Source organism: Myodes glareolus, chromosome 5 (assembly GCF_982192425.1).
Source record: "Myodes glareolus chromosome 5, mMyoGla1.1, whole genome shotgun sequence".
NCBI classification, from domain to species: domain Eukaryota; kingdom Metazoa; phylum Chordata; class Mammalia; order Rodentia; family Cricetidae; genus Myodes; species Myodes glareolus.
Genome location: NC_142030.1, coordinates 87,958,547 through 87,971,515, shown reverse-complemented (window position 1 = coordinate 87,971,515; position 12,969 = coordinate 87,958,547). Strand labels below are relative to the sequence as shown.

At 51.6% G+C, this 12,969-nt stretch overlaps 1 protein-coding gene across 8 annotated transcripts in view; it reads left to right on the top strand.

The window, feature by feature from the left end:
• The window catches only part of Kif21b (kinesin family member 21B), a 46,155-nt gene that overhangs the window by 16,688 nt on the left and 16,498 nt on the right, over nucleotides 1-12,969 (top strand). For 4 of the 8 annotated variants that reach the window (XM_087906475.1, XM_087906477.1, XM_087906473.1 and 1 more), the window contains exons 6-20: nucleotides 196-366; nucleotides 730-845; nucleotides 1,334-1,529; nucleotides 3,515-3,704; nucleotides 4,439-4,502; nucleotides 4,600-4,818; nucleotides 5,187-5,265; nucleotides 5,641-5,758; nucleotides 6,554-6,745; nucleotides 8,380-8,579; nucleotides 10,296-10,403; nucleotides 10,916-10,984; nucleotides 11,971-12,203; nucleotides 12,399-12,546; nucleotides 12,769-12,963. In XM_087906475.1, coding sequence (XP_087762601.1) covers nucleotides 196-366; nucleotides 730-845; nucleotides 1,334-1,529; nucleotides 3,515-3,704; nucleotides 4,439-4,502; nucleotides 4,600-4,818; nucleotides 5,187-5,265; nucleotides 5,641-5,758; nucleotides 6,554-6,745; nucleotides 8,380-8,579; nucleotides 10,296-10,403; nucleotides 10,916-10,984; nucleotides 11,971-12,203; nucleotides 12,399-12,546; nucleotides 12,769-12,963 — 2,298 coding nt within the window. Of the gene's footprint in view, nucleotides 1-195; nucleotides 367-729; nucleotides 846-1,333; nucleotides 1,530-3,514; nucleotides 3,705-4,438; nucleotides 4,503-4,599; nucleotides 4,819-5,183; nucleotides 5,266-5,640; nucleotides 5,759-6,553; nucleotides 6,746-8,379; nucleotides 8,580-10,295; nucleotides 10,404-10,915; nucleotides 10,985-11,970; nucleotides 12,204-12,398; nucleotides 12,547-12,768; nucleotides 12,964-12,969 lie in introns of all 8 variants that reach the window. The other 4 variants (XM_087906472.1, XM_087906474.1, XM_087906476.1 and 1 more) reach the window with 2 other exon arrangements.

Sequence of the window (12,969 nt, the reverse complement as noted above, 5' to 3'; positions counted from 1 at the left end):
CCATTTATGCAATGGAGTAATGGTTACCAATAGTGTATGCAAGTACAGTGTTTGATCTCCGGTGCTCTGCATGCATGCGGGCTTGGTACTGCGCAGCCTACCCTCACTCTTGCGGATGGTGGTGCTGTGGGGTGGAAGGCCAGCAGAGGAACAGCAGTAGGGCTTGGGTGAGCCGGATGTCACATTCTGCTGCAGGTGAATGAGACGGTGACTGGGCTTCTGGATGGAGCGGCCCCCACGGGCACCGAGTATGAGACGCTCACTGCTAAGTTTCACTTTGTGGATTTGGCTGGCTCCGAGCGGCTGAAGCGAACAGGGGCCACGGGTGAACGGGCCAAGGAGGGCATCTCCATCAACTGTGGTCTGGTAGGCACATGGAGCCAGATGGCGCAGGCTCAAGCAGGCTGTGTACTTCAATCGCTGCCCAGTCTTCTTTGAGCTTCTTCAAGCTTCTTCTAGCTCCTCCTCCTCCTCCTCCTCTTCTTCTTCTTTCTTCTTCTTCATCTTCCTCTCCTCCTCCTCCTCATCCACCTTTTCCTCCTCCTCCTCTTCCTCCTCCTCCTCCTCCTCCTCACTCCTGTTAGGTCTTCCTTTGCCCTCAGGCTTCAGTTTCCATGCCAGTCTATAAGCCCACCCAGGAGCCTGAGTGCTGCTGGTGTCAGAGGGTACAGATGTTTGGGATTATGCTCACCCTGTATGACTCTTGAGCTCAGGCACTTTCTCCCACAGCTGGCCCTGGGCAATGTGATCAGCGCCTTGGGAGACCAAAGCAAGAAGGTAGTGCACGTGCCCTACAGGGACTCCAAGCTCACTCGGCTGCTCCAGGACTCTCTGGGGGGCAACAGGTATCTGGTGACCACTGTCCGGGAAGGGTGGGAAGTTCCTAGATGAAGAATACTGATGTGGGCTTAGGGCCTGACTCCCAGGACCTAGGGGGCCGTCTCAACCTAGGCTGCAGGCTCAGAGGCAAGAACTTTGTTCAGTGACTTGTGGCTAGGTAGATTCAGTTTCATTACTTCACAACAGTGAGAGACAATCCTAAAGGAAGCCACATAGCCCAGTGAGACAAGTGGCAAGTATCAGGCCTACAGAGAAGCCATGACATATTTACCTTGCCAAGCAGAGGATTCTACAATTAGTCATCACCCTTGCTAACTGCTTTCAAGGATTTTCCTCTTTGGCCAGGTGGTCCAGGGTCCCACACCCCAGGTTCCAGGTCCTTTAAGCATTCAACTAGGGAGGGGATCAGGGTAAAACAGAACTTCTGCTCTGGAACAGTACTTCTGGGCCTGGCTTGGTCCTTTGTTCTCACCCAGCCTGGTTGCACCCTTAGCCAGACCATCATGATCGCCTGTGTGAGCCCCTCGGATCGGGACTTCATGGAGACACTCAACACTCTCAAATATGCCAACCGGGCTCGCAACATCAAAAACAAGGTGGTGGTCAACCAGGACAAGACCAGCCAGCAGATCAGCGCGCTGCGAGCTGAGATCGCGCGGCTGCAGATGGAGCTGATGGAGTACAAAGCGGTGAGCACTCCAGGCTCCCCCAAGCCCTCCCAGAAGGAGCTGGTCCCCCCTTCACACCCTGCCCTGTAGCATCCCACAGCCAGGTCCTGAGTGGGCCTCCCGCCTTCCCATCACCCACCCAACATGTCTGCTAGACGTCACTGTGCATCAGATATAGTTCCTAGTCCTGGGTTTTAGGGTGAATCCAGCTCAGACTGAGCCATCTAGACTTAGAATACAAAGTCTAAGAAGTAGAGCACCTTGGTGGTGTAACATGGATCTTTCGTTCAGGGAAGGTGCTTCCCAGGTGCTTTTATGTCCACTGAATATACCGTGTTGGAATCGATGAGACCACTTCACTATGGTGGAGTCATTGACAATGAGGGCACAGGGTCTTGCAGAGGCAGAGCAGCCAGCCTGCTTGCCTAGGTAGTCAGGCAGGGCTTTATGAATTGGGCCTTTTATGGAGATTTAAAAGAATGACGTATCAACAGAAGGAGGAGGCCAGCAGGCATTCTGGGTAGATAGTAAGTCATATAAAAACAACAGAAAGAGGGATAACAGGTGCTCTGAGGGGGCGTGTCTAATTCTATATAGCCAAGGCTGATGTCACCCGCTGGCGGCCCCTAGTCTGAATCTGTCACATAGATGGGTGGGTTTGGAATTGGTTTCAGAAGCATGCAACTTGTTTGGCAGCTTTTCTGAAAGCCAAGAAGGAAGTTTCAACTTCTGTGGAAAAATTTGTCTCTACCAACAACTGGCACTAAGTTGGCTGGAGTGAGTAGCAATGTTTCTTATATGAAGAAATTTCATAATTCAAGCATAAACAAACCGTACATTTGCAATCGTATCCTGTTTGTAAACTGTTAAGAGTCACTGGCCTCCTTTGCAACTCAGGACACAGAATCAAGGCAACGAAGAGGTGGCAAATCTACACTGCTAAAATTTTACCCTTACAGTAATCCTCTTTGACCAAGCAAAGATTATAGTAACATTCGTGGGCAGAAATAGAGGGGACTTAAAGGGGTGAAATTTATTAATTTACAACTTTTAACTTTTTACTTATACAACAGACAGCTCTGTGAGCCCAGTGTCTTGGTGACAGTGTGCATAGTTACTGATTTTAGCTTTAGGGTAGACAGTAACCGTGAGAGCAAAGATATCAAAAGAGAGACCACCTCTCCTAGACTGTGACTTTTCTCTACCCCAGTGCCCACCACTCCCTGTTGTCTCTGTGTGCCAACTGCCTGGCAGGGTTTTGTCACTTGGATTAGCATTCTTGGAGAATGAAAGCAAGCGATAGCAAGGTAATTCGCGAATTTGAGCTTTCTAGCGGCTGGAGAACTGTGTGTGTGTTTGTTTGGGAGACAGGGTTTGTCTCTGTAGCCCTAGCTGTCCTGGAACTCTGCAGATCAGGCTGGCCTTGAACTCACAGACCTGCCTGCCTCTGCCTCCCGAGTACTGGATTTAAAGGTGTGCACCACCACTGCCAGGCTTTTTTTTTTTCTCTAAAGAGGAGTCTCGTTACGTAGCCCAGGTTGGCCTGGAACTCATTTTGCCCAGGTTGGCCTTGAATTTGTGACCTTCAGAGTTCAAGGCAGTGAGATTATAAGAAATGAGCCCAGCCGGGTAGTGGTGACGCACACCTTTAATCCCAGCACTCAGTAAGTAGATGCAAGTGAATCTTAGTGAGTTCAATGCCAGCCTGATCTATAAAGCAAGTTCCAGGACAGCCAGGACTGTTACACAGAGAAACTCTGTCTTGAAAAACAAAAAAGGAAAACAAAACAAACAAAAAACAAAAAAGAAGTGAGCCCCCATATCCAGTGCTGTGTTAGCTTCTGAGCCTTGGGAGACAGGAACTACGTTAGGAAACCTGGAGAAAGGGAGAGACCAGAAGTGCCACTCTGCCCTGGGAAAGGCTCAAGATGGGTGGAAGAGGATTGTCACTGTACCCCTCCCATGAGATTTAGCTCCTGACTGCTCCTTGCCTGTCTCCATCCCAGGGCAAGCGGGTTATTGGGGAAGACGGTGCTGAGGGCTACAGTGACCTGTTTCGGGAGAATGCCATGCTTCAGAAGGAGAACGGGGCTCTGCGGCTTCGAGTGAAGGCCATGCAGGAGGCCATTGACGCCATCAACAATCGGGTCACACAACTCATGAGCCAGGAGGCCACCCTGCTTCTGGCCAAGGCTGGTAAGTCTGGGTACAACAAACTAGCTCAGAACAATAACATGCCTCCTACCGCTCCTGCCCCCTGATATCTAGCAGGCTGTGATGGCCAGCCAATGCATAGATTAGTTCGTTCATGCATTCCCCAGCAATTTAGCATGGCACACTCATAGCTTCTCTTGTTAACATGTAAGAGACACATAGTGCATTAAGCAAAAGATCAAACTCCACACAGCAGACCTTCCACCCACATCTCTGCTTTCAGAGGGCTCCTTCCTGAGCAGCCAGTGCGTGTTTTCCCACACTTTCTCAGCACATTTGTTTTAAGTATAAATACGTTTAAATATATCATTTGTGCATGCAAATAGTATGCATTGCATTTTCTGTAGATGAGGTCATGCTTTCTATTTTATGACTTCCTTTATTTCATTTAGCATCGTGTCTTATAAATCTTCATAGTCAAAGCCACTTAATTTTTAAATGACTACATGATGCTCCATATGTGATGTTGAATAATTTATTGAACAGCCACTATTGACGGACGTTTAGATTGTTTTCAATTTTATGCCATCATCCAACAGTGCTTGGATACAACGACGGTCATGTTCAAGTATTTCCTTCACATAGATTCCCTTATGGAAAAGCCTGTGTGAGCTACCATGCTGGAAGCACATCCAAGGCCACCAGTCTTACAGCCTTGGCCCCAGTCCTGCTGTAGTCACCTGTTTTCCTTATTGCGCCTGTCTTCTCCGTTCCAGGTGATGGCAATGAGGCCATTGGTGCTCTGATCCAGAACTACATCCGGGAGATTGAGGAGCTGCGGTGAGTAAGCCCGTCCAGTGTGAGCAGGCTGGACGGCCTTGGTGAGGCTAATTTTACATGGCTCACTGGGTCCCACCCACTCACTCTGTCCCCACAGAACAAAGCTGCTGGAGAGTGAAGCCATGAATGAGTCTCTTCGCCGAAGCCTCTCGCGGGCTTCCACTCGCAATCCCTACTCCCTGGGAGCTTCTCCAGCAGGTCCAGCCTTTGGGGGCAGCCCGGCCAGCTCCATGGAAGATGCTTCTGAAGTGATCCGTAGGGCCAAGCAAGATCTGGAGCGGCTGAAAAAGAAAGAGGTCAGGCAGCGGAGGAAGAGGTAAGTGGGGTGTCCACCTTCCCTGCAGCTAGAACATTGGAAGGTGGACACCCCCCCACACACATACACACACGCACCATCCAGGAGAACTGCTCCCCACCCCAAGTACAGGGAGGAACACCCCTATGCAGCCTCACCCCACTCCTAGGGGCATCACCAGTAATGCACATATTTGATGTGGAGCAAAGATGCCTCCCCAGCCTTCTCTTGTGTGCTTTTCTGCAAGGCTAATCCCAGGAGATAGAGCAGAATTGGGGGTGGGTGCTAGAGAAGTAGATTGTGTTCCCTACAAAGCAGGAACCGAATCCTACCACCACCGCCCTGTGGCATTAATTTTTAATCCGGCTTCGTTTTCATTCCCTAAGCAGCCCAGAGAAAGAAGCCTTCAAAAAGAGGGCAAAACTCCATCAGGAAAACAGTGAGGAGACTGAGAACGAGGCCGAGGAGGTGAGGGCTCCCCTGGCTGCTTCCTCATGGGTTTGTCACCATGTTCCTGTTGGGGTAGAGATTCCATCAATGTTGTGTGGTCGGGGCCAGAGAGTTGCCTTTAGTTGATCCTTGAGTTTCTCGATAATGCTGACTTGTTGCCATGGTGATCTCTATCCCTCGGGCCTTTGCTTCATCCCAAATGGATGACACTAGACTGAGCATCCTCCACAAATGCTGTACTCATGTTACTAGGGGTGGATGGTCTTCCCAGAGGAGGGTGTGGCTGGCTCCCACCCTTGCTGATACCCCTGAAGTCTTGTGTCTGGCCCAATCTCTGTCTTGGGGCTCCCATCTCATGAGGCAGGCGCTGCCCTAATGGTACATTGTGCCCAGGAGGAGGAAGAACGAGACGAGAGTGGCTGTGAGGAGGAGGAAGGGCGAGAGGATGAGGATGAAGACTCGGGCAGCGAAGAGAGCCTGGTAGACTCAGACTCCGACCCTGAAGAAAAGGGTGCGTGGCCCAGGACTGGGGAGATGAATCGCTTTGTGGCCAGTCCCCTTGGTGGGGCTGTCAATCAGATCTTGGCCCCTAAGAAAAAGTTCAGATGGATCGGGTGGGGTAGGCTGGCTGGGGTGCTCAGAGACTGCATGTCTAGACAGGGTTCGGACCCCTGCCTGTGACGCCAACAAAAGCAACAGTAATGACAAGTGATGGGAATCCTTAGCCCCTCACATGGCCACTACTGTGCTGCGTTTGACGCTTCACAAGGCTTGATAAAGCCAGTGCTCGCCACTGCCTTGTGCAAAGGTATTAGACCCCCCCGAGTTACCTCTGAACATGCTCAGAGAGGTTCCTGACCCACTTTGGTAGATCCAGAAAGGGGTAACCTTCTGAGTGAATGACTTTGGCTGGTACCAGGATCCTCTCCTTCATGTGGAGACATCTGTCCTTCATCTCTGTCCTGTTGTCATCTCACCTGCAGCCCTACAAAGGTGCTCTGCGTTGCTTTACCTTCCTTCACCCAAGCAGACCTCCATGTCCTCAGTCATGGTGACATAGACCCATGGGCCCATCAGGGTGAGAAAGGCGTTAGACTCCCTCCAAGCTCTTGAGACCTGAGGAGCATTTCTGAAGCCGCTCATTGAATGCGTTGCCCCACACGGCAGCCCTCCGCCTGCCTTCCTGATCACTGATGGCTCACTGCTGACAGAGGACGTCCTCTGTCCCTGCACTGTCACAGTCTGCTCCCTGGCTCCAGCCCCTGGCATGGGGCTGAGTCTGGCTCTGTCTGGCCCGGCCCCGCAGAAGTGAACTTCCAGGCAGACCTGGCGGACCTGACCTGCGAGATTGAGATCAAGCAGAAGTTGATTGACGAGCTGGAGAACAGTCAGCGGCGGCTGCAGACGCTCAAGCACCAGTACGAGGAGAAGCTGATCCTGCTGCAGAACAAGATCCGAGACACGCAGCTGGAGCGCGACCGCGTGCTGCAGAACCTCAGTGAGGCCAGCACCATGCGTCTCTTTCCCAATCAATCCCCTGCTCTGTCAAGAGACAGCCAGCATCATTCTGATAACACCTGGCCTTCCGCACAAGGGACCTCTGACCAGCACGCTGTCACCTTTTGCCCATAGTTAAAATGTTCTTGTATTTAACCCAGCTTCTCTGCTACTTTTGATTGGTTTTTAAATTACACGTGTGTGTGTGTGTGTGTGTGTGTGTGTGTGTGTGTGTGTGTGTGTGTGAGTGTGATTATGGCATACACGTAGAGGTCAGAGGGCAACTTGCAGAAGTCCGTTCTCTCCTTCCACCATCTGGGTCCCAGAGATTGAACTTTGGTCATCAGACTTGGCAGTAAGTGCCTTTATCTGCTGAGCCATTTCAACAGTCCCCCCTTTTTGAGACAGAGCAGCTCAAGTTGGCCTTGAATTTACAGTAATCTTTATGCCTCAGCCTCCCTGGTGGTAGAACCGTAGGCAGGTTCCACTTTACCTAGCTTTTTTTTTTCACCTGATACATTAGAAATCTTTAATCCTTAGTCTCCCTAGGCATGTGACTAAGACACCTCCTGACCTCCCCCACCCCACTATATCCTCCCCCCACCCCACTATATCCTCCCCCCACCCCATTTTATCCAGTTTATAAGACTTCTCAAACTGTGCCCCTCTACTGCTCTTGAGCCTACTCGTTCCGGGATTGACTCAGTCGTCCACTTATTTAGCAAGTGCTAGTTGAATGTTCTAGAACAGGTGTTACTCTAGGGACTAGAGTTGTTTTAGTGTGTGAGATCCTGCTCATGGAGTGTGCACTCTAGTACAGTGACAGTATAAAGTGAGCAGAATTGTTAGCAGGGCTGGCAGAACTAAGTCAGTGTTTTGTTAATATGGAAAAGAAAGGGGATGGGGGACTTAGGGATGGCACAAGCCGGGGCATGGAGGGCTACATGGAGAAGGTAACCTTGGGGTAAGGTTCAAGAGAGATGAGGTAGCTCAAGAGCAGAGCTAGCAGTGGGAAGAACATTCCAGACAGAGGGAACAGAAGCTGTTAAGCCCCCGAGGCAGTCGTGTGCCTGGCATGTCGGTGGATGGAAGTTGAAGCTAGACCACTTAGGAGGCAGATTGGACAGGTGGTAAGATGTGGTCAGATTCAAGGATCTCAAAGGTAGTGTGGACAGGAGGCATGGTGGATAAAGGAGCCGTGTCTTAGGAGCTGAGCCTCTGGGCAGGAGGTGGTGAGGTTTTCAGAGATGGAGTGAAAAGTGGAAGTCTGGTTGGTCTTGGACCTGCAGTTGGGGATGTTGCCTTCTGGTGTGAGCATCTGATGAGGAGCCGGCGTGTTCCTTCCACTCAGTTCCATTGCCATGGCTCTTCTTGTTAGCCATCCGCTTCTTGCTGGCATCACCTTTCCAGGGACCGTAGTCTCATTCTGAGAACACTACTGAACAATAGAATGTCAGAGCAGGAAAGAGCCTAGGGTTCCTGCTGAGCCCACATCCTCATTGTTCAAATGAAGAAGTAGGCTCAGGGAAGAGGTCAACCAGAAAACAAGAACCCCAGGCCTGTCTCTCCATTGAGCCCCCATTTAGTGGGAGCCGTGGAGCCTGCAGCTCCGACACTGCTTTTCACTGTTCTCAGGCACCATGGAGTGCTACACGGAGGAGAAGGCCAACAAGATAAAAGCGGATTATGAGAAGAGGCTGCGGGAGATGAACCGGGACCTGCAGAAGCTACAGGCTGCTCAAAAGGAGCACGCCAGGCTACTCAAGAACCAGTCCCGCTATGAAAGGGAGCTGAAGAAGCTGCAAGCGGAGGTAGCTGAGATGAAGAAGGCCAAGGTAGGCAGAGGGCATGAGGAGTGGGGTCGAGGCGCCTTTGCGGTGGCTTAGAATCCATATTCCATGTTAAAGATTATCACTGCTGTCAAGTGTGGGTCTTCCACTGAACACAGCATCACCGGATTCAATCCTGCCCCAGCCATGCACACTTCTTCCTTGTTACCTCAGCTCAGTCAGTATTGGGTTCATTACAGGTAGCCTGCTCAATGCTGCTGTTGTGTTTGTACTAATAGTTGCACTACTAGTATATATGTATATATAGTTAGTATATTAGCACTACACTGTAGCTGTACTAATAGTTCTCATCTGTACAACGAAGCCTTAAAGCTTCATTTGGTACTCTAATCACAGTAATAATTGGCACCATGGCCAGCTCTTGGTTAGGCATCTTGCATGCTCAGTCACATTCCATCCTTAGGAAAGGAGGATAGCATTCCCATTATGTTCCTGGAGATTTGAGGCTCAGGAAAGAAAGTGACTTCCTGCTACCAGGACATAGTGCTGGGTTGTAACTTCTGCCCTTCATGTTCCAAACTGGTGTGTGTTCTTGGTGGCTCTGGGCTCTCTTTTCTACTTGGCCACAGCCCACAGGGCACAATGTGCGTGCGGGGTCTGCTCTGTTGATATCATGGGCTCAGGTCTTGAACTTTGGGTATCTAGGTGGTTTCAGCTCCTGCCTGGGGCTCACAGATCCTTGCTCTGTGTCTATCATCCATTGCCTTCAGATCTTCTATCTTAGCTCTTAGCTTCTGGTGTCTCCAGCTCTCCACAGCCCTGAGCTAAGCTCTAACAAAGCTTGGCAAAAGTGCTAGCCCCAGCAAGCTGAGTATCTTGGGGACTCATGGAACAGGGGCCTTTAGGAACTGTGTCTTGACTGCTGGCCCGACTGATCCTGAGCGGTACACACAGGAAAGACAGAGTTAATCGATTTTAGAGGAAATGAATGTGTACCTGGGTGGGCTCTGTCCTCAGAGAGGTCCAGTCCTTCATCCAGGACCTGGCTCTGTCCACCTGACTATGCTCTTATGATCCCAGGGCTACAAGGGGAAAAGAAGAACCCAGGGTTAGCTCAGAGGTGCCTTAGCAGGGCCCCCTTCTTCCCTAGAGTCTGCAGATCTTGACTGTGAAGCCCACAGCTTCGGGGTCTCCGGCAGTTTAGGAGAGCTGCAGAGCAATGTTGCCTCGGTACTGAGGCCCATTTCACCCCTGCCCCGTGCCAGGCACTTACTCACCTCCCTGCAGTGAGGAGTGCAGGAGCTGGAGAGGAGCCTGGGTTTGGGAAGTAAGATGACCAGGCTCCAAATCTAGCCAGCTCTTCCTGGCTCTGTGACTCTTAGTTGCTTTGTCTTACAGGCTCATTTCTTTCTTGGCAAAACAGGAGAGAGGCCTTTCTCATCTGAGCCTCATAAGGATGGGGTCTGCCTTGTAACAAGTTCTCTTTATGCTGCTGTCGCTATAAGATTGGCCCTGGAGTCTCAGCCAGGCTGAGGATAGTGACTTTTAATGGGGGCTGGGATAGACTTTGAGTGCTAAGCTTCACCTTCTTTAACAGCTTGTCAGGGTATCATAGGTCTGAAATCTTAGGTTTCAGACCCCCAAGTCGGTGATGCTTTGAGGGCTACCTCCCTGACCAGTGTCCTCACAACCAGCCATGACTGCGCATATCGGTCACTCTGGCCCAGCCCTGCCTCACCTCCGCTGGCTCTGCCATCCCAGGTGGCCCTCATGAAGCAGATGCGAGAGGAACGGCAACGGCGACGGCTGGTGGAGACCAAGAGGAACCGGGAGATCGCTCAGCTCAAGAAAGAGCAACGGAGGCAGGAGGTAAGAGCTCCCAGGAGCTTTCCGCCCCCCTTGCCTACCAAGTACCCTCCAACCCCCAGTTCCCACTGGCCCAAGTGACAACAGCCTTGCTTGAAACACAGTATAGCCAATCAGAAAGGCAGAGTTACTGTTGGCTTCTGTCCTAACCCCTGCGTGGTCAAAAAAATAACTTGAGTCCAGAGAAGGACATGAATTTTCCAAGGTCACTAACAAAATCAGCCACATTGGCGCTTCAGGCCCGGAAGAAATAGTCTAGGAAGACTGGGTCTCCAGTCCCGATTTGTGTTCATGGTAGGAGGTAAGACCAAGAGAGTTAGTTAGCCTCGTGGCTACCCCTGGTAGAAGGGTGCAAATCCGAGTATCCATTTTACCTACAGCTTGGCACTGTGAGCATCACCCCACACGAGAAGGTCTTGAGCTGTTGGCTACAGAGCGCCCAGCCCGTCTCCAGCCCTGTCTGGACAGCCAGAGTGTTGTTGGTAGCTGGATGTGGCCCAACCCTTTTCTTTCAGTTTCAGATCCGGGCCCTGGAGTCTCAGAAGCGCCAGCAGGAAATAGTCCTGAGGAGAAAGACCCAGGAGGTGAGTGTTCTCACCAGGCCAGCTGGATAGACAGGTGCGGCTCTGGCTCCCAAGAAGCACTCCTCTAAAGCGATAAGAGAGAGGGCGAACCCTTGCTACATGTGGCCTGGATCTCCTTCCGTTCAGTGAGCGCAGCCTTGCCAAATTGTAGTAGCCTGTGGTGAGAAATCACTTCTCGACCAGTGAGCCGAGCCTAGAGGGCAGAATACCCACATCCCATCCCCAGTGTCTGACTGGTCATTTTAAAAAGAGAAAAAAGCCAGATGGTGGTGGCACACACCTTTAATGTCAGCACTTGGAAGGCAGAGACAGGCAGATCTCTGTGAGTTCGAGGCCAGCCTAATGCAAAGTGAGGTCCAGAACAGCCAGAGCTGTTATACAGAGAAACCCTGTCTCAAAAAGCAAAAAACAGAACAAAAAGAGAGGGGGGGGAGAGCAAGGGGGTACTAGAAAGATGACCCAGCCAGTAAATTACTCACCACGTAGGCCTGAGGACCTGTACGTTAATCCCCAGCACCCACATAAAAACTGGCACGGTGGAGAAGGTGGATCTCAGAGCTTGCTGACCAGCCAGTCTATCTTATTAGAGAGCTCTGGGTTCATTGACAGACATTGCCTGCAAACACAGGGGGAGAGAAATAGAGCAAGACACTCAGGGTTTGCCTCTGGCCTCCATGTGCTTGGGGACACATGCACAGGCACACCCAGGTGTGCACATGCGTATACACCTTCAAGAGCATGAGGGTGAGAAAGTAGGAGAGAGAGAGAGAACGAGCATCTCTTGTGTTTATTTTACATCACGGACTTCTTATCCCTTTACAGCTCCAAGCTCAGGCCTATACAGAGTTGCCTCTGTTCTCCCCAATGCTCAAGCCAGGCTTTCCTGAAGCTCTGGTCTTCCTTACTCACAGGGTCCCCTTTTCTTGTCCCTCTGAGAGTCTTCCTTGCTCACTAGGTTCCCCTCTTCTTGTCCTCACTTTGCCCAGGTCTCTGCACTTAGGCGCTTGGCAAAGCCTATGTCTGAGCGAGTGGCTGGGCGTGTAGGATCGAAGCCCCCCAATCTAGATTCTGGGGCCGAGGTGTCTGCCAGTACTACCTCGTCTGAGGCTGAGTCGGGAGCTCGCTCTGTCTCCAGCATAGTGCGCCAGTGGAACAGAAAGATCAACCACTTCCTGGGGGACCACCCTGCGGCTGCTGTCAATGGCACCCGCCCAGCCAGGTGAGGAGTGTGAGCAGTGTGAGCAGTGTGAGCAGTGTGAGCAGTGTGAGCGGTGCCTGTGAGCAGGACAGAAGTGTGAAGATCCGGGAAGTGCCCTGGTGCCTGGGTTGTCTGCTTCAGAATCTGTGTAGGAGCTCAGTAGAGCTTCAGAAGTTCAGAGCAGTCAGCCGAAGCCCCTTTGCCTCTGCCTCCCAGGAAAAAGTTCCAGAAGAAGGGGGCCAGCCAAAGCTTCAGTAAGGCGGCAAGACTCAAGTGGCAGTCCCTGGAAAGGAGAATCATCGACATTGTCATGCAGAGGATGACCATTGTCAACCTGGAAGCTGACATGGAGCGGCTCATAAAGGTGGGGCCTCCTTTCTCATCTCTTCCACCCCACTTTCCACCTGTCCATCACATGCCACTTCTCTGGCTCCTCACCCTTTTCCGTCTCCACCTCTGCTCCTCATGCGGATCTGACCTCTGGATGATCCCAGACAGATGGTGACTTGGTGTAGGAGCTGTGGGAAGGGCTTGCCTAGGTGTGAGATGCCTCCTCCATCACTTTCCTCCTTCCCCACCCCCACAGAAAAGGGAGGAGCTATTCCTCCTACAGGAGACACTGCGGAGGAAGCGGGAGCGGCTGCAGGCGGAGAGCCCCGAGGAGGAGAAGGGGCTACAGGAGCTGGCTGAGGAGATCGAAGTGTTGGCAGCCAATATCGACTACATCAACGACAGCATCACTGACTGCCAAGCCACCATCATGCAGCTGGAGGAAACCAAGGTACCC